The 20413-nt window shown below is 39.9% G+C and overlaps 3 protein-coding genes across 4 annotated transcripts in view; all 3 read right to left on the reverse strand.

Annotated features, from left to right (window-relative positions):
• The window catches only part of LOC149147033 (uncharacterized), a 133618-nt gene that overhangs the window by 68840 nt on the left and 44365 nt on the right, over window positions 1–20413 (reverse strand).
• On the reverse strand, window positions 216–4204 carry LOC149147037 (uncharacterized). The gene is made up of 5 exons (XM_089440338.1): window positions 4024–4204; window positions 3799–3870; window positions 3625–3696; window positions 3394–3517; window positions 216–3230 (listed from the first exon to the last, which is right to left on the reverse strand). The coding sequence occupies exon 5, from the start codon at window positions 2428–2430 to the stop codon at window positions 358–360; it is 2073 nt and encodes a 690-aa protein (XP_089296464.1). The 5' UTR covers window positions 2431–3230; window positions 3394–3517; window positions 3625–3696; window positions 3799–3870; window positions 4024–4204; the 3' UTR covers window positions 216–357.
• Window positions 4120–6714, reverse strand: LOC149147038 (uncharacterized). Of its 2 annotated transcripts, XM_089440345.1 has the most exons (10): window positions 6652–6714; window positions 6157–6228; window positions 5955–6026; window positions 5756–5827; window positions 5502–5573; window positions 5199–5270; window positions 5012–5080; window positions 4692–4822; window positions 4416–4487; window positions 4120–4278 (listed from the first exon to the last, which is right to left on the reverse strand). In XM_089440345.1, exons 3-8 carry the CDS (start codon window positions 6002–6004, stop codon window positions 4747–4749), a joined length of 411 nt encoding a protein of 136 aa, XP_089296471.1. In that variant the 5' UTR covers window positions 6005–6026; window positions 6157–6228; window positions 6652–6714; the 3' UTR covers window positions 4120–4278; window positions 4416–4487; window positions 4692–4746. The 2 variants fall into 2 exon arrangements, with proteins under 2 accessions (XP_089296471.1, XP_089296472.1); XM_089440346.1 differs by lacking the exon at window positions 4120–4278 and having other exon boundaries at window positions 4449–4487; window positions 4751–4899.

Consider the following 20413-nt stretch of genomic DNA (forward strand, 5'->3'; position numbering starts at 1 on the left):
CTTCCCAGAAAGATTCCCTGCCCTGACATGGCCCATAGATATTTACAAGGGTGATGGGAAAAGAGAAGTCTGGGGAAATTATCTCCATACCCAAAACATTTTTCATCCCCCAATGATTTAAGACTTTAACCCGCCCTTCTCTGTACCCGATTGCAATGCCCCCCGAATGGCCAGAGGCGTCCATAGCAATGAAAACCCACCCAGGCAAAAGGGATTTAAGCATAGGTTCAATCTCAGAAGCCTTCCCCAGGGTTTCTTGTAGAAAAATAACATCTAATTTAGAATTAGTTATCCAATCTTTCAAGGCCAGTTTTTTAGGTTTGCTGGCCAAACCTCTGCAATTCCAGGATGTCAAGATCATTTAATAACACCCTCTGGGGGGTGTATTGCTCTAAGAACCCCCGTGATCGAATGTTGTTTTCCATCTGCAACATCCAATTTGGCTTTTAGCTTTGCCTTGGATATGTCTGATTTCCTTCCTCGTTTGTTTTTGGAACTGTTTTGTAAATGTATTGGTCCCAAACCACCTACAGACCCCTGACCCTCATGGTTCCCTCCCGATGACCTCAGGTTATAAGGGCAAGGTGGTCGGGTTACAGTGAGTGAAAGGGGAGGCCATTTGTCTTCACAATTTATATCCAGGGACGGTAAAGCTTCGGCTATGGTTTCCACACTTGGACATGTCATTGTATGATCCATATTATCATCATTAATATTATCTTGCTCTTGATTTGATAAAGAAGCAGTATTTACATTAACAGAGTTTTGTTCAGGAGGATTAAGAGAAGGAATAGGAGTCCCGGAAGACATACCCTTTTCCGGTTCGTCGATTAGAACTTGTTTTGTATATTCTTTCTCAACGAACTCTTCCACCGCTTCCGCTTCTGTATTGGTCTCCTCCACAGCTGCCTCCGGATTCATGTCATTTACCACAGCATCCTCCTGAGTTTGAACTCCTTCGTCCTCTGGCTCCTTTACAATCTCCTCTGTCTCCATATTCTTTGGTACTTGTGTTTCCGGCTTTTCGTGCTCCCTCGTCAACTGAACCTCTGCTTGTGCATTATCTCTATTAGCAGTAGTCCTTCGGAAATGTCGTCTTCTTCTCATCTGTGGGCAATCTTTTGCCAAGTGCCCATACTCATGGCACCGATGGCATCTGAATGGCAGGTACTCGTAGTCTAATATCTGCTCGTATACATAGTCACCGAATTGAAGGTTGATTTTTTGTGCCAATCCTCCACTCGGGTTGAGCATGACAAGAATGTGTGCTATTGCCCTATTCTTCGATATCAAAAATGTCATATCCGCTTCCAGATACGCCCCCAACCTGTTTCCAATAGTTTTGAATACTTCCTCTGTCCATAGTAAGGATGGTAACCCTGGAGCACGCACCCAAACAGGAAACTCGTCCGATCTCTCCTTTATTGCATCAAATAGAGGGTTCCATTTCTTTAGCAGAACTGGAATGTTCCCTATGTGCCAATTTCGCTGAAGCACCCAATCTGCCGAATCTCTATCTTCGAATCGAAGCTTAAACCATCCCTTTGCAAGTACTAATGCTTCAAACTGTAAAGGGCTATCTGTTACGAAGCATTTCTCACCCCAATCTTGTAGAAAATCAGAAGTGAAATTCTTACCTCTGGCCCTGCCGACCAAGGTACAGTCTGCAACAGCTAGGGCTTCTACCATGGACACCTCCATCCCAAGGACCAAATTGCCTGCAATCGCCTGAGATCCAATGGGTCTCTGCGGCTTCCTTTTTGCCCCTTTGTATCTACACTCTTCCTCCGGCGTTCTTATGCCTTCTCGTCCATCGTTCCTCGCAGGTGTTAACTGTGCAGTGCCCAAATGGGGTTCTGACTCCGGCTGAGACGGGATCTGACCCAAGAGCCCCGATTCGCCATTCCCAGAGGGGACGAAATCCGACTCCAGCCCATCATAACCTACCTGCCCCCCTACTGTAGAAACTCCGGGATCCCTTGCTGAAAAACCTATTTGGTTTTGGGGTTCTCTTGGAAGGGAAGCCCTCGAAAGTGAGGTAATGACTCCTTGAGCCCTAGTATGTACATTGCCTGCCGCAAGCCCTAAGTGGGAGATATTTCCTAAACCCTTCGAGGCTGTAAACCGTGAAATCGGAGTTTTCCCTTTTGGGTCAGTGGACAGACCACCCACATTCGCTCCTCCCGGCACTATTGCTTTCGCGACTTGTATTGGGGTTCCCTCTAAACCAGATCTGTGTACCCCGTGACCCGAAACCTTACCATGGAGCAAAAACTGTTGGGTTTCCACCTGTGATAACGCCTCCAGACTTGGAAGTTCAAAGGGTCCAAAGTAATGTTCAAGGTTTTGTTCAGTGACATCCTTCCCCCACATGGAGAGGAGGTCTTCTACATCCGGGTCCAGTGCTAAACACTCGGCGGGGTTAACCATGGTTGGGGCCGTTCCAATGCAACCGACAGTCAAAGGAGGTAACCTTCACGGGAGCTTGTTTGTTGTAAACGGAAAATACTAGCGGTGAGGGTAACAGTATGGAGATTTTAACTTACAAAACAAGAGCATTTACCAAACTCGCGAAACCTCCACCTGCCAGTTGACGAAGCTGAAAGGTATTTCCCCACGACAGCAACTGTGCAGAGCTTCTGACCCGTTCACCTAACCGAGACCTGTGCGCGGTTCCGCCCTCTGCCCAGGTATCGAAACCCTAACCAGCTCCATTCCCGCTCTCCAGGCTCCTCCCGTCAACTGTCTTAACTTAAGACAAAAAGAAACTCAAATATTATCTCTAAGTGGGTGTCTCAAAATATAATGTCTCTATAAAGACAATATGGAACACATATTATTATTGTCTCTATAAAGACAATTTGATTTGTCTCTCTAGAGACAATTTCATTTGTGTCTCTTTAGAGACAATTAAATTTTTGTCTTTTTAGAGACAATTCCATAATTCAAACGATTGTCTCTCTAGAGACAACATAAAAAAATATTTTAAAAAAAAATAGATGTCCATAATTCAAACTATTGTCTCTCTAGAGACAATATAAAAAATTATTTAAAAATAATAAATGTCCATAATTCAAACTATTGTCTCTCGAGAGACAATATAAAAAATTATTTAAAAATAAATAAATGTCCATAATTCAAACTATTGTCTCTAGAGACAATATAAAAAATTATTTAAAAATAAATAAATAAAATCATTTTGAATGTCTGTTGGCCCGTATCGTTCTCACCTGGAACAGATTCGTAAGATAATAAGCAAGAATCTTCCACACAATACATACATATAATTTCAGTTCCCCATTAATGATCTTTAAAGGGGAAGTATAAAACAAGGGTGAGAATATTTGCAAATCTATTCCAAACATTAAAATTCAGGCTAGAGTTGGGACTTACATTTATAATACATTTTTGCAATTTCCAAAACACTAGAATAACCAAAACTCACAATCTGTCTAAATTTATAATATGCCCCAGCTCTACAGGAATTGTTCCCGTGATATTGCTGGAGGACAGATTTCTGTAAAAGCAGCAACGTTATCCATTAGTCACATTGAATATGCTTAATGCAATTCAACAGCTCATTATGTTATAGGTCAATTTAGAATATGGCCCAGGATTACTTACAGATAAGTTAGCCTGTTAAGTTTTTGAAATTCCAAAGGAATAGTTCCATTCAAACGGTTGCCATGCACATTGCTACAGGACAAAGGACAATGAAGGCACAACGTTAATACTGTTAGCCAGTGGGAAATTATGCTCCGCAAATTCATCACTTGGCTTGAAGATTATATCACTTACAAGAAAATGAGAGCAACACATGAACTAATATTCTCTGGGATCGGACCTTCAAGTTGATTTCTGGCAAGATTTCTGTCTCAAAAAAAATACAACCTTGGAATGTTAAATACTTACAGCAAGAATCCAAAAGATATCACAGATTAATGTTTAGTGTATGGGAGGTTTCAAGATATTTCTATCATTTTTATCTCCACTTTCTAGAAAAAGGTTTGGACACAAACTTACAATTCGAACAGCTGTTCCAAATTCCCCAGCTCAGGTGGAATTTGCCCAGTCAGCTGATTGTCATTTAGCTGCCCGCATATGCATACAACCGTTGACTATCAAAGAGCTATTTCTTATCATGCACGTCCAGTTTCCATTTCTTACATATCAATCATCACAAAATATGTGATTGGAATCTCTTACAGGTATCCCAGCTTTGTCATGTTCCCCAATTCTGGCGGAATAGATCCCGTGAGATTATTACTGTGTAAATATCTGAGTAGTGCAAAAGAAAGAACAAGAGAATCAGCTTCTTGAAAATTGAACATAAAGGAAATTTAATGTCAAAAAGTAATGGACTTTCACAAACCCAGATGGGAACAATTCGAGCATTAACTATGCAAGCAACTCACAGTTTATCAGTGTAAGTCAAGTTGCCTAGAATCGGAGGAATTGTTCCAGTAAGATGATTATCACTCAAATCCCTGTAATAAATATTAAATGTATCAGTACACTAAAGCTTACACCATAATTACATAATCAAGTTTTTGCCAAAGGTCACAAAACATTTATCAATGAATGAAGGAATATTGATTGATTCTGCATAAGAAATATATTGACAATATCCAAAATCGTTATGGATTCTTATTGATCTAGGCTTCCATGCAATTAAATGTAAGAGATTATACTTTAATCCGATCACAGGAAAATTTTGGACAAGTTGAGATCCAGAAAACACTGTACTTACAGAACAGTAAGAGCCTGCATGAGACCAATTACTTCAGGTATCCTTCCGGTCAGCTTGTTTCCTTGTAACGACCTAGGATAACCACTTTAAAATTAGGGTAGGACAACTAAAGCAACCAAATTAATGATGTCGGTTGAATAGTGCATACCCTGCAATGAATTGCATTACTTAGACAACCTGCATAATCTCATATCCCTGCCTATTCAACACAAAATTCCTGATACTAGAACACAGTTCAGTCCTGGAAATATCTCCACTTACAGAGTAGCCACTTGTAGAAACCCAATATTGAAGGGGATCTCTCCGGTAAGTTGATTGTATGATAAGTCCCTGATAAGAATACCAGCCCCAATTCAGTAAGTAATTGAGATCACGAGTCTTGCATCAAACCATACATTTACACCCGTTTGTTCATTTAAAATCCAGTTAGGAAAATCAGAAAACATACAAAACTGCATAGCTTGTACAGTTGCCAATATTCTCAGGAATGGTCCCTGACAGGTTGTTGCCTCGCACATCACTGCATAACAGAGATCAAAGTAGTTGATTAGAAACATTTAAGCTACCACGAAGAATCCTTTAGGTAAAATTTGTTAATGCATTGAAAACGCTGCATCGAGATACATAAATTTAAAGATAAATGCTCTGTGACCGCGAGTTTTGATAGGTTTCATATGCAGAATTAATTCGAAGAAAGAAAGCTTTAAAAAATTCTGCATCTACTCCACAAGACAGAAGTATTGTGACTTACAAGAACCACAATCCTGTCAATTGACACATGTCAGGGGAAAGAGTCCCAACTAAGAAGTTGTTGCGCAGCCCCCTGGAAACGATAACAATATGCCCAGTTCAAAAAGAATGGGCGCCAAATTTAGTTTGCAAACCTAAGAACAGTACTATTAAAACAAATGCTTCTTCCAAACCTTAACAGGAAAATAAAAACAAATTTTGCTTAGTGAGAGAACGATAAGCCCAGGAAAACTCATAAAGAACCCAGACTCTTACAAATATTGCAAAACTTCATTCCAATAGATAAGCCTGGGGATCTCCCCACTTAATTGATTGTCTGCAAAATCCCTAAAAAATGCAAAAGCATTGTTAAATGATACTCCTCCAGAATCCAGAGTTTACACATCCTATGCACTTCTTTGACAAGTAAAGGGCAGCAAAGAGAGTAGAATCCAAAATAGTATTCCCAACCTACATTTTCTTCAAGTTTGGAATCTGAGACAACGTTGAAGGTATAGGCCCCATTAACTAGTTATTCTTCACAATCCTGTAAATTTGATCAATGTGTCAGAAGGAGCTTTCACTCCCTTCTAAGACAGGGCAAAATACAAAAACATCTACAAATTAAGCTAAATTCTTTACAATAGCGAGCAAGTGCAGAATGTTAGGATACTTACAGTTGTTCTAGTTGTTTCAACTTCGATATTGAAAAGGGAATGTCTCCATATAAATAATTTAAAGAGACATCTCTGCAGCAACATTGAAGATCAAATCAAGTCAGCGGTTTCTATGAAATATAAACCATGAGAATGATGACTTGTAGATTTGACTAGAGGGACGTTTAGACGCACACAGCAGCTTGGTTTGGCATCAGATATCTTCTCAAAAGACAGTTGTTTTCAGCATAATACTTAACAATTATCTATAGTAAAGTAATATATGCATCTTGAACCAGACTACGAGTGTTGCATATGGTGAGATCTGCTTTAACCAACTTGTAGTTGAACAGTCATTTTTGTTTGGACAGATAAACGCTTGAAAAGAGACTTTCCTAGATAGGTGGGGTGAACATTTCTTTAAAGGGATTTTCAAGGGTTTTTCATGAGCCATTCTGTATGGAGATGACCTGATTTAACCACTGTAGTCTTGCAAGATTAGAGAGAGTAACTCACAAGATTTTCAATGCAGAGCAATCTCCAATCTCGTCGGGAATTTGGCCTGAGAGACCATTTCCTTTAAGGTCACTGCATGCAGAACACTGAATCAACTATGAACAGCATATATATTATAAAGAGCTGCTAAATATAGTCTGCATTAAGACTATCAGTTTAATTGCAATGAACCCAAAGTGCTTAAAAGTAATATATAGTGAACCTATACAGTGAACTTCTGAATTCACATACATTGACTCTAAGCTTTTTAGATTTCCAATCACTGGGGAAATTTCTCCTCCGAGGTTCAGATGAGAGAGATTCCTGCACAACACAAACCAAAACAAATACAAACATATGAGCCTAAAGTAAGCATATAATCTAAACTCAAATAACGACAGAAGCAGGAAAATGCCAACAGAAGCAGGAAAAGCAAACCAGTATTGATCAAAACAACCAATAACACAGTCTGTCTATAAATTCAAAATTAAATTAAATTAAAATTCAAAATAAAGAGACATAAACGAGTAAAACAGAGTGCTGATAAAAAGGAACCAAAAAAGGGCTCATAGTTGCTCCATTGTCATTGATATTGAGGTTAAAAGGTGTTGCTACTGAGCCCACACTACATACATATCAACACGGGAAAATAGAATTGATAAGTCAAAAGTTCTCTTGGGATCGATCAAAGTTTAAATCCATGTAGGACCTTTTTAAACAAAAAGTTGAAAAGGCACCCCACAAGCTCAAATGTGCAGTGCTCCAATCAACAGGTGTCTACTACACCTGCAGAGGATGACAAAAAACACTACTTTCGTAAAGTCCCAAGAGACCTGATTTCAAGTGAAAATCAAAATCAGTCTGGCAAAATACAAAAATGGGAAAATAATCAAACTAATTATTGACGTACCTTAACCACATTTTGTCATTAAACCTTACCTGACTGAGCTATAAAGTTGGGTCAGCATTTCATCCTTGGCTTTCTCAACTTGACAAAGCACCACAGCCTGCAAATCATCAAATCATCAATTCAAGTATCATGGACTGAATAAACACTGAGATTCTGTATGGTTGTATTGTGTGCTCATCCACATGGATGTCTTACTTTGGGAACATTTGCAGCAAGACTATTCAGAACAGCTTCCACATAACCACGGACTTCTTGAGCCATCATTCTGAGCTCCTCCTCCGGATCTACAGGCCTTCTTACCATGGTTTCCTGGATTATAAACAAGAAAATCAAACTGAGGTTGAATATTAAGTTGGGAAATAATTTTTCTATTCTCATCGTTGTATATGGTCATGGTCTCCTAGGCTAAAATGTGTATTGATTCTTAAATTATTTAATAGCAAACATTTTGATTATGTACATGTGCAACTTACGATGGAACTTTATGTGCTTCATTGCCTATATGCAAGTGTTTCAATACAAGCTATAGTTGTTCATGATTATACTTTGGGTTACATAAAGTAGTCTTGGCCTCTGGCCAGCTAAATATTGCCTACCCTCTACCTTATATCTATTTAAGTTTTAACAGTGGAAATAGTTTGTCTTGAAGATCGAAGAAAACTCAAAGGATGTTAGTCCTCGCTGAAAGCAAAGACTAGCAATCTATTTTCATTTTCTGCTAGATAGTTCTCTACCAGAGAAACCAAATTTTTTGGTTACCTGTAATTATTCATAAGTTGAACGATTGTCCAGCAACACAATGCCTACTTATCTGCAATATAATTGTCCAACAGAAAATAATGTGACTAGCATGCATTTGAATGCAGTTTACTAATTTTTTAACCTTAAACAGACATGTGAGTACTCGATAGTAAATCAAGACAATTCCATATAACATGATGTAATTCAGTTAATGAAGGCTTCTCACCAGATCATGCCAACAAATGAGTGATTTTTTGTCTCCTTTTGTTGCATTAATAGGTGATGACAATGAAGCATTTTTGTGCTCTATCTACTCTATACACATGGCATGTGATGATTTCAGATTGAATGAGGTGGCAGAGTATTCTAAGGCAGGGATCAACCAATTTGGGGCTATTGTAGATATTCAAGAAGTAAATTTGATTATTTCAGAGGTAAATGGCAGAGTAGTCAAATAATAAGAGATTAATAATAATTGGAAGAGGTTTTGAAAGAAAGGAAACAACAATTAAAAATCAGATCCAAATTTAGTGGCATCAATCTGGTTCTTTAAGGCATGAAATCAACAGTTCCAGATTTCAAGAGCATTTGAGATTGCATAAATTCTAGTGGTTCTTGCATACTATGGTAATCACACTAGTGGTGACTACTGTATACAACCAAAATCACACTAGCGGTGCCTATTGTATACTATTTTGTTTGAAGTCTGTATTTAGGTCAAAAAGCATTACAACTGGCCCAAAAATGTCAGGGACTGGGTGGGGTAAAAAAGACCCGTAGGTCAGTTAAACAACTGACCACGAACAAAAGTTCAATTACTTGACAACAAATGAATTCCATTTGGCTGACTTGCCGCACCAAGGGGTGCTCTTTCATCAAAATCAACCAAAATTTGCACCATAATATTGGCCCTAACAACTAATTCGCACCTCCAAGAGAAGTGAATCCTCGGGGTAGCCTAGCATGGGAACGTCATCATCCTTAAACCACAACCCCATTGGCATGTCTCAACTAGTGCTATCACGAGCACCTACATCATCCCTACCGATAAACAAATGAGATCAACAACAAAAAGAGGTTCCAGCAAAAATAAAATAAACCCTATTTTCTCTTTCTTCCTAGTTCCATATTTCCCTTCACTACCACTGAGCCTCCATTTCCTTGATTTCAATGTAAAAGCCAAATGCAACTGGACAATCATAGCTAAATAAACCTGATCTTAAACAAATCGAGAATAAAACTTTTGCATCCAACAAAATCTCACAAAGAAAACAAGCCTGCAAACCTTAACGAAGCTACCAAAACTTCGGCTAAAGCCAAATCAAAGGCGTTCATAATGCTCTACAGGATATAAACATTATTCTCCAAAATTACCACCAAAACCATAAACCCTCACTAAAAAACCTAGAGCTTGTAAAATTACATTCACAATCAGCTGGACAAAATCATGTCGATCATGAAAAGAAATAAACTTTCACAATACAAGCATAAATTCTTTAAAATTTCTTCTTTGAACAACTTCCAGCAACATTATTTTTTTTCAGAACGAAAAAGCATAATTGTATCATATTGAGGCAATATAAAGAGAAACAGATAGTACATCCAAGAGCTTTTGAAAGCTGTAGCAAAGACAGGGCAAAAACCTGGATACCCTATGCATACTGGGAAGCAGTAGGGACTGACACACCAAATACCAAATACAGGATTTACTTGAACAAAATGCCTAGGATATAAAACAGATTGGCAAAGAAGGTCACCGATTTATACACCAAACCTATACAGGGACATATATCAAAATGATCAAAAAAAACAGAGCACACATGTAAATTTTCAGAGCATTAAAACCCAGGGAAAGAGAAATAGAATCAAGCTCCAACAAGAAAGTGGAGGATAATTTTGATTCAAAGAATTCTTACCTTGAACTGAGGTAATGGGATTCGATCCCTCTGAAGTCTGCGCGCTATTGGAGTGTGGTAATGGGATTCGATCCCTCCAAAGTCTGCTCACTATTGGAGCGCGCGGAATGCTTCGGAAGAAAGAGATTTGTTCTTGAAACTGAAAAGGTAGAGTAGGATGGGCGGCATAAGACCCCCTCCGCGGAATGTGGCTCTATCTAGAACCTACGCTAAAACTTACGCTAATGTAATTACGTAAGTCTTTAACCATAAAATTCATTGATATTATGTTAAAGTGTGTTCTCATCGGTATGAGTGTCCTCTACATTTATTGCTTCTTTACACCTTGAGTAATATTATTTCTGATATATTTTTTTTTGTTTGTTTTTCTGGTTGTTGGAGGAGTTTGGTAATACAAATTTTTTAATTTTAAGTTAATAAAAGTTTTATTTTAATGCAAAAATGAGTTTGATATAAATATTTCATTTATAATGCTAGTAATTTTATAAATTTAAAATTATTTTTCTTAAATTTCAAAGTGAATGGTAAAAATACATAGTCTTAAGGGTCAATCTAGTTAGTTGAGTTCCCATTGTTAAAAAATCTTTTCTATTAAAAGGTCACTTGTTTAATTATCTTGACGTTATTGGAGTAAGACTTCATGGTCGAGCTTATAGGTTGTGATCCTTTCAAGTAGATTTGCCTGGTACAAATTGATACATATTTTATATGTTTTATAATGTTGATAATATAATTATGTTGGAGTGGAAGAACATGAGGAATTGTCCATGTTCTCTTGATGGTTTCAGTGAACTCGTGGTTTTTCTACAAACGGCAAATGGATCATGGATTCAAATTCAGCTGCGATAGTTAACCCTGAGATTAGATCAGCTAAATCAATAAATCGAGTTGTCACAGCTAGCCATGAGACAAAGGATCGATACATCAGCTCAATTAATCGAAGTATCAGTGACATTAGGGATTCAGGGCACTAAGCTAGGATTTTGGATAACAAATCCTACTTTCTTTTACCAACTCGATACCGCCAGTGGTTTTTCCGACTCGAGAAGGAATTGAAAACTTAGACTTGGAGTAAATTTTATTAAATCTCAATACCATTTATGTGGGTAGTTTAGTATTGAGCATATTTTGTTTTGTTCAAAGCGAAATTCGATGATTTTTACGGAGGAACGAGGGATTGTTCTTTTAGGGCTTCGTCAAGGTTCATGCGTTATTTTCATTGAGGATATTTAGTGAGTGGCCTCATCCCAAAATGGAAAACAAATCAATAGTAAATGTTAAAAATGGCAAGGAAATCTCATATTTTGTGGAAACAAATCATTTGGGCCAAGTCAAAATTGCCTCAGCGAACACAACAGGGAAGTGGATTTGGGTAACTTCAAAACAATATCAGGGCATTTTAAAGGGGAGACTTGCCACTTTAAATGGGAACAAGGAAGAAGAAAAAATTCCTAGAGAAACTAGTAGACATATAATAAAAGTAAACAAAATCTTTGAAATGCAAATTTCATCCATGGAACAATGCCTCCCTGAAGATAACATCAAACAACTTCGAAAAATCTACAAAGTAGAGGAAGAATTTTGAAGAGAAATGTCTCCCCTCCTCCATGATGACACAAGTGTTGAAGATATAGTGGATGGTTTGATATTGAAGTCAAAATCCTTCTTGAACCCTTGAGCCAAAGAGGTCTCTCCTCTAGTATCTCTAAAAATATCCTATGAAGAGTCATAGCATTTAGCTTAGAAAGTATGACCCACCATGATCATATTAATAAATGACAACCACTAAACTAATGTGATAATGTATTAAGAATTTCCTTGCAAAAAAAATTAACTTCTTGTTTGCCCCTTTTTTGTAGTGAAAGTAGATTTCTTGATTGTCTCCATCATATTATGCCCCAACACTAGCTAACCAACATGACAACCCATTCACAATAAATGTCATCGACAATGATGTCAAAATGCGCAAATGAATTTGTTAGTTACCCCTTGTTGTGTATATCTCTTGCCAAAGAAGAGGAGTCTAATCTACTCTTCCTTGGCAAAGAACAATTGCCATTGTCCTTTCCACCTGCCAGAACGAACCTCGCAACCTTTAGCATCTTCATGACATCCAAACATACAACTGAATCCACCTCCTCTGATCACATTGCATTGGATAACTCGTCCTCATTCCACCATTTTGATCAACTATCAAAGCCTAGAAACCCTTGACCCTTGCAAAAAAACCTTTGCAAAGTCCTCTCCATTCACATCTGATTTGGAACGTTGCAAAAAAGTACTACTAGCGTATAATCTTCTCCCTCATGTGGTTCATTGAACTCATAACATCCTTTCAAGTGGTGAGATAAACAACCATTAGTGTGTTCACGATTTAGAATACCCTTTTCTTTCTATTACTAAATAGTCAATACTACTTCATGCCTAGTTTAGTACATATCCCCTAGTTTTACCAAATACTTATTTTACTACCTCCAAAACCTATAACCCTCTACCCAAAATCCCCACCCTTTACAACAACATTGCTTCACGAAAGGAATTTTACATTGTTTCGTAATTTTTCCTTTGTATATGAGAAAGAAACTAAATGTTACTTCTCCCTTATCCAAGATAATGCTCTTGATTACATATTGAACAATGTATCATGATATTTCCTCTCTCTTCGTGTGAACTTGCTCAATTAGCATCTAAATACCTTGTGAGATAAAAATCAATGCATGTATTGTATTTGGTATTGTGTCAATTATTCATTTTTAATGTCTTAATAATGTGTTAACTGCCTTCCAATGCATGGTCAGTCTCGAATTAAAATTTTGACATGGAAAATCCCAATTTTGCAATTTTGGGAATCAGAGGCACATTGCAGGGACAATGTGTATCCATCTTGGTGGATAGTGGGGCAACCCAAAATTTTATTGATGCACAATTGGTGGAGTGTAGAGGCATTCATAGATTTATATATATCCTTAACAACGTGGGCGATAGAGGATGCCCATGCTTCACCTCAGTTATCTTCTTGGTTGTTGGTTCGATATGTTGAGGATATGGTTGATGGGAAAAATGTTGAGGATATGGTTGATGGTTCGATATTGAAGTCAAAATCCTTAACCCTTTAGCCAAAGAGGTGTCTCCTCAAGTATCTCCAATAATATCCTATGAAGAGTCATAACATTTAACTTGGAATTATGGCCCACCATGATCATCTAATAATTAATTGATATAGCACTAGACCCCAATTTAGGGACTGGGTGGATCATATTGTGAGACTATGCTAGGGTTTTCCCTTTGAGGAGGGTCCAGAGAAAAAAATTGATTTTTGGAATTGCCTCGGATTTCCAAACCACCTTCCAGTGGTGCCAACTTGGCATGGGGTAGCTGATGTTGCAAATATAATGGTGAGCAGCTTGGATGGTGTAAGAGGATCCGGATGGGTCCCAACGAAACACATCAAGATCGTTCTTTTTGACAGGGGCTATACTGTGCAAAAGGGATTGAAGGACAGAAAGACTTGCGTTAAGACTATTGGGTATGGCTGGGAAGGCCCAACCTGACCAAAGAAGGGTGTGAGGATCCCATTGGGAGATTTGGTCCAGGTAATGAATGCCTGTTCTTTCAAAAAAGGAAAGGATAGGGTGGACTCCCCCATGTCTGTTTATTGGCTGTTGACCCATGATTTTGTCTGCTCCAATATTGATTCTTGCACCTCCCTTGGGGATTTTTGAAGTATTTTGAGCAATTAGTGGAATTGCTCTCTTGCATAATCGCCAAATTTTGGAGGATTCTCTATTGGGAATATCTCGATCAAGAAGCTGTTGTCTAGGAAAATTGAGGTATTTAATTTCCAGAACTTTTTTCCACCATGCTGGGAGTCCAGTAATGAGTCTCCAGACAATTTTGCCTCCAAAGGCTAAATTGAGAAATTTAGGAGATCTAATTCCAATACCTCCTCGGTCTTGGGGCTGGATCACCTGCTTCCAATTAATCAAGTTGAATTTCTTTTTATCATTTCCCCCCCTGCCATAGGAATTGGCGAAGGACGATTTCCATTTTGTTGTGGAAGGAGGCCGGAGCTTGAAGAAGAGAAAAATGATATAGGGGGAGAGAAGATATACCTGACTTAAGAAGAGTGAGGCGACCAGCTGGGTTGAGCCAAATAGATCCCCACTACTGCACTTTTCTTTTCATTTTGTCGACTACTGTGTCCCAGACTTCTGCTCTCAAAGGTCCAGCACTTACAGGCATGCCCAAGTAAGAGAAGTGAGTCCAATCATACTTGCATGTGACTCCAAAGATGATGGCGATATTGTGAAGCACCTATACTGTTGTATTCCAGCCATATATGCAGCTTTTCAAATTATTTACCATTCCGCCAGAGTAGCTCATGTATTTGTCAAGGAGAGATTTGAAGCGCTTGGCTATTGTGGTGGAGGCCCCTCCAATCAGCAGGGTGTCATCGGCAAATTGTGAATGATTTATGTTCTTGACCCCATCCCCAAATTTTATTCCTGTGATTGAGCCAACCCTCCGACTGAAGTAGTTTGTGTCAAAGTTCATCGACATTGCGACCTTCACTTTCTCCGCCTTAGTGCTTAATGTAGCACATTCTTCCACATCCAGCTTATACAGGTTCTTCACACGAACCCCAATCTGCTTCACCTGCCCCGTGGCTATGTGTCTCAGGAATGCTTTTCTTTTGTTGAATATCACTTCACAACCATGGTAAACCAACCACTCAGTGAATGCTAGTAGACAGACCCCTAATCCTTTACCTTTACCTTTTTTTACTATCGCCTCATATTGAAATTTTGAAGACAAAATATTTCTTTTCTCTTACAAAATTGTCTTAAAGTCCCCCTCCGTGTAGTAGTGCCAAATGCAACAATAAACAAGTTGTCTCTAATCGTATCAGCATATATGAAAGGGACAGAAGAGGAATTGATGTCCGAGAAATCTTGTCAGTAAAACTTGTCGCGTTCTTCTTAGTTGACTACCCCCACAAAACAAAGAGCCCAACAAATCGTTGTCTTTATATAAGATAACGTGAATGGTAAGTAAAATAACAACCTCGGTATAGGCGCAAGACAATAGCTGTCTACAAGCTGGCCGACTTAGGGCGCACTGTCACAATCAATTTTTCAATTGTAATTAGATAATATCATCTTAAATTGATGTGTTTGTGTCTTAATTGTTAATTGTATTAAACATAGGTTTTTTTTTCTAAGTAGTACTGATCTATTAATATAATACAAAAAAAGTTACAGAGAAACCTGATCTCAGAGATGTTAAGCATCAGTCATCATCACAAAATGCAATTGTTGGTATTAGACTGCCCCAACAGAGGGGAAACCAGTCCAAGAAGCTTTGAACACTGCCCCTGTTATGGGGGAAACCAGCCATTGAACCAGAATAACTATTTCAAAGTAGACCTTGGTTTTCCAAAATGAACAAAGAGGAATGCAATCCTGAACCAAAAAGATAGGGACATAACCAAGTAACAGTATGCCATTTCCACCTAGCAGAGAGTCAACCAGAGAATTCAAGACACTTGGCGTGAAGACAGAACACATCCAGACCACAAAACCACGAATCATAGAAACATATCCGCCTGGAAGTCGGACACCTTTGCGAGAGACCAAAAACCACAAAAAGTGAGACGAATCCACCTGGGAGCTGGAGACCTTTGCATGAGGCCACGTGTTAGGCTAGTGGTTCCTCCAGAGCTGGCTCTTCCTCAATCCGGTAGGCAAACTGATACCAATCGTCATCCTCTTCAGACGCACCGCGACCTTGAATAGTTGGAGAATCTACAGTGCCTTCAGCATCCATCTGTCGCTTACCAGCGTCCCCAGCGTTATCTTTGTCATGCAGAGCCTTACTGCTTTCACCTTGCTGCTTGTTGTTGATCCCATGACTACCTGTCTCTTCCCTGTTCTGCTTGTTCCCACGACTGGACAGAGTAGCTTGCGTCGCAGACTCTTCCTTGAAAGAAATTGTGATGGTAGTAGTGATTGTAGGCCTGTTTAGTGAACTGCAGAAATGAAATTGTGTGCTGTGAGGGCCAAAAAGAGGAGGGAGTGGGAGATCCACAGTGTGGACAACATTGTCCCTCCAACCTCTCCCACTTCTGGTATTCGGGTAGCTATGAGTGGGGTTAATGAGCGAGTTGGGCAATTCAGTAGTTGAGTCCAGGGAGTCAGAGGTGGAACTGGTAGAAGCTCGCGAGCGGTTAAAACCTCCATGCGAACCTCCACGCCTACTGCGCATGCGATGCCTGAGGCGAGCCATGGCTGAATTGACAGCGGAAGAATTGGAATGTAGGCGACAATGAGCGGGAGCAAGGGTGGGCGAACCACAATCAAGAAGACAATGACAGGAATGCGAAAAATGAAAACCATTACCAAAATTCTGACAAGGGAGAATTAGGCAGCGACTGCCTGTAGCAGTTCTGAAACACGGTTCAACCGCTTGTGAAGGACAAACGCCATGGAGAAGGGGAGGAGTAACAAAACAGTTTGCAGGGGCCATGGTGTTGAAGGAGGTGAGCTCGTCACAGCTTTCGGAGTCAATAAATGTCACCTGCAAGGTGTTTTTAATCCATCTACGGTGAGCTCTCAGGACGAAGCACTTAGCCAGATGGCTTCCCAACCCGCCGGCGATCCGTCTTGTCATTTAAATGTCGTTGTTGACACCCGCATCCAGGTGCGTTTCCTCTGCATTTTCCCTTTCCTTTTGCACTAGATCATTGAAATCCTGCAATTGATGAGTATTGGCTATAGTGCTAAGAGCTCCTACATGAAGAGTCTTACCACTTTCAACGCCAATGTTTGCTAGGAGGTCTGCTACTTTGTTACCATTCTGACGAATGTGCCTGATGATAATTGCTCTATGAATGAGTAGCCACTGTTCAATCTGTTCTAGCCTTTACGCCAATCTCCAACTGCCACCCACTTTATGTGCTGGAGTTCCCTGTAAGATTTGGTTGACCATGTTAATTAAGATCTGAGAGTCCCCTTCAATTATGAGTGGGAAGAATCTATTGTTCTGAGCCAAGAGAAGTCCTTGCCAAATTCCTTCTAATTCAGTTGAGTTGTTTGTATCCAAACCTATTGACCCCATGAATGTTTGGAGAACATTGCCCTTATGATTTCTAAATATTCCCCCAAATCCTGCTTTACCTGGATTTCCCTTTGACGCTCCATCAAAGTTGAGCAGTACCATGTGTGGTGGGCGTGGAGTCCATTTGTCAGGTGTATCTCCAGAGGGAGGGATTTTCCTTAGGTGTACCTGCTCATGGTTCCACTAAAGGTTCCAGTTCAGCCATATATTTTGTTCCTGTGGTGTGGATGGGAAATCATCATCAAGCCACGTTTGGAGCATCAAGGTTTCTCGTATGTTTTGACATATATTGATCCATAGAACTTCTATGGGAGAGGAATGGTCTTTGAAGATGCGATTATTTCTCTCTTTCCAAATTGTCCACATGAGGAAACCTGGTATTAGCTTCCATAAGGTGTTTAAGATTTTGCTTTTATAAGGGTGAGGTGCCCAAGAACGAATAGTGCTGGTTAAATCCTCCTTATTTCGTCCATCTCTTTGACATCTGAAGCTAACCTTCTCCCAAAGTCGGGTTGCTAACAGACATGAGTTTAGGAGATGTTCCTTAGTTTCTTCTGCCTGTTTACAATTTGGGCAGATGGAAGGTCTGTGAAAACTCTGTTTCCTTAGATTATCCCAAGTAAGGATTCTATTTTGGTACAGCAACCAGAGAAAGGTGGAGATTTTTGGCCAAATTGGTGGTTCCCAAACTTTGTGCCAGAGGCTATCCTTGAGAGTATGGTCCCTTAGTATTATATGATATGCTTCCCGAGAAGTGAAGGTATCTCTCGTTTCATAACCCCATCTGATGATGTCTTTCTTATCTGATTGGCGAATTTTCCTATTTGAGAGTTTCGTATCCAGGCTATCTTTGATGGATTGCGTGGCTTGCCCAAGAATGAGGTTCGAGCATAACCATTGCCTATAACCTTGGTTGTGAACTTCCTCCCAAAGTTGATTTACTTTGATCGTCGGTTGCTCTACCCAATCCTGAAGCTGGTGGGGCGTGAGTAGGTCCTTCAATTTTGGTCTTTGCTGCCAGGAGTCCTCCCAAAACCTCGCATTATCTCCATTCCTGATTTCCCAAAAACTGTGTTGTTGGATTAGATCTTTATGTTGTTTAGCAGCATTCCAAATTAGAGAGCTTGTGCCAACTTCTTTGAGCCGAATTAAATCATCCACTGGTCTATTATGAGCATACTTAGCTGTCCAGAGGATTGCCTAAGGAGTATATGGGTTCGAGAGCCATCTCCACCAGATGCGCGCTCCCATGACCTCGTTGTTGTGCTGAGGATCCCGTAATCCAGTGCCTCCAGAGGATTTTAGGTGACAAACTGTTTCCCACTTTACCAGAGCCCATTTTCTTTTTTGTTTCGTATTCCCCCATAAAAAATCTCGTTGAAGATTTTTGATTGCTTTAAGAACCCATTTGGGTGCTGCTAGGACCGTGAAGAGGTAGAGCGGCATAGATTGTAGCACTGCCTTGATTAGAACTAGGCGACTCGCCATATTGAGAGCTCTGAAGGTCCATGAAGAGATACAGGCTTCCAGTTTTTCTAGGAGAATTTTCTAGGATGAGTGCTTTAAGGCAGAGGCTGTCATTGGAGCTCCCAGGTATTTGGAGGGTAGAGATGCAATCGAGAAGCCCAAAATTCTGGCTATGGAGGCTTGAGTGATGGGAGGTGTGTGAAAGAAGAAGACTTGAGATTTTGATTTGTTAATGCAGGCGCCAGAGGCATCCGAAAAGTCAGATAAAATTGATTTCAGCTTACAGGCTTCCTGGACCGAAGGATGACCAAATAACATATTGTCATCCACAAATTGCTGGTGGGTGAAAGCAGGGGTATTCTGGAAAGAAAGGCCACGTAATTGCTAGTTTTGAAGGGCATCTTTGATGTAACGTCCAAGACCTTCCGCCATAATAACAAATAGAAAGGGTGAGAGAGGGTCCCCTTGTCGGATACCTCTGGATGGGTGGAAGGGGGTGGAGGGGGTCCCGTTGACAAGAATTGAGAAAAAGGTAGAAGTGATGAGACTCATAATCCATCTTACCCAAGGGGGGGTAAAGCCAAAGGCTAGCAGTATTTTTTGAATATATTTCCAGCTTAAAGTATCGAAAGCTTTTGAGAGGTCGATTTTAGGAGCATACCTGCCTTTTTGGTTTGCTTTAGGGAGTGAATGATTTCATGAGTGAGAATTATGCCATCGGTGATCTGCCTTCCTTCCACGTAACTTGATTGCTCCGGTGATATAAGAAGAGGAAGCAGGGGCTTGAGGCGTGTGGCGATCACTTTGGAGACAATTTTATACAATACATTGCATAGTGCAATAGGTCGGAATTTGTCTGGAGTCTGGCTGTTCTCCTCCTTAGGGATGAGGGCGATGAAGGTGGCATTCAAGGATGGAAGCATCCATCTGTTAACTCTGGACTCCTCGACTACTTGCCAGACTTCCTCCTTGATTAGATCCCAGAAGTTGTGAAAGAAGTCTGAAGTGAAGCCGTCTGGTCCAGGTGCTTTCCCAACTTTGAGCTGTCGCATAGTTGTCTCCACTTCCTGTAAAGAAATAGGCCTAAGGAGTATTTGATTGTGTTCCTCAGTTACGATCTTAGGAATAATCTTGATGATCTTCTCTATAGCTGGCAGCCGATCAGTCTCCGTTTCCTGATGCACCCTCCGAAAGTGGGTGAGGAGTTCCTGTTCTATATCTTCATGCTTCTCTAGATGTTCCCCTTGTCGATTTTGGAGGAGAGTAATGCTGTTGTGCATTCTCCGTTGGATAGTGGTATGGTGGAAGAACTTTGTATTGCGTTCGCCCTCTTTAAGCCATCGGATCCTCGATTTTTGTCTCCAAAGAATCTCTGCCTGTCTTGCTCTTTCTGAGATCTGCATTTGTAGTTGACGTTCCTGTTCTGCTATGGTTTCGGATTTGCCTTTAGCTATGATTCTCTGCTATAATTTTTGCATTTCTTGTTCAAGAGTGTTTTGCGCCTGAAAGATATTGCCAAAGGTAAAGCGATTCCACTGTTTTATTTTTTCCTTGATATGTTTTAGCTTTTCTTGGAGCTTGTACATTTTTGCGCCTTCTGGTGGTGTGAAATTTCTCCATGTCTCTATTATCA

This window comes from Pinus tabuliformis, chromosome 9 (genome assembly GCF_031772625.1).
Source record: "Pinus tabuliformis cultivar Carrire ecotype Pingquan chromosome 9, CPIR1, whole genome shotgun sequence".
NCBI lineage: Eukaryota > Viridiplantae > Streptophyta > Pinopsida > Pinales > Pinaceae > Pinus > Pinus tabuliformis.

Excerpts from the sequence above, each read along its gene's own strand:
- LOC149147037 (XM_089440338.1), bottom strand. The coding sequence starts at position 2,430 with ATGGTTAACCCCGCCGAGTGTTTAGCACTGGACCCGGATGTAGAAGAC.
- LOC149147038 (XM_089440345.1), bottom strand. The coding sequence starts at position 6,004 with ATGGGGCCTATACCTTCAACGTTGTCTCAGATTCCAAACTTGAAGAAA. Across the intron at positions 5,828-5,954 it reads ATTCCAAACTTGAAGAAAAT|GGATTTTGCAGACAATCAAT; the intron begins GTAGGTTGGGAA and ends TGCATTTTTTAG. Across the intron at positions 5,574-5,755 it reads AATGAAGTTTTGCAATATTT|GGGGCTGCGCAACAACTTCT; the intron begins GTAAGAGTCTGG and ends TATCGTTTCCAG.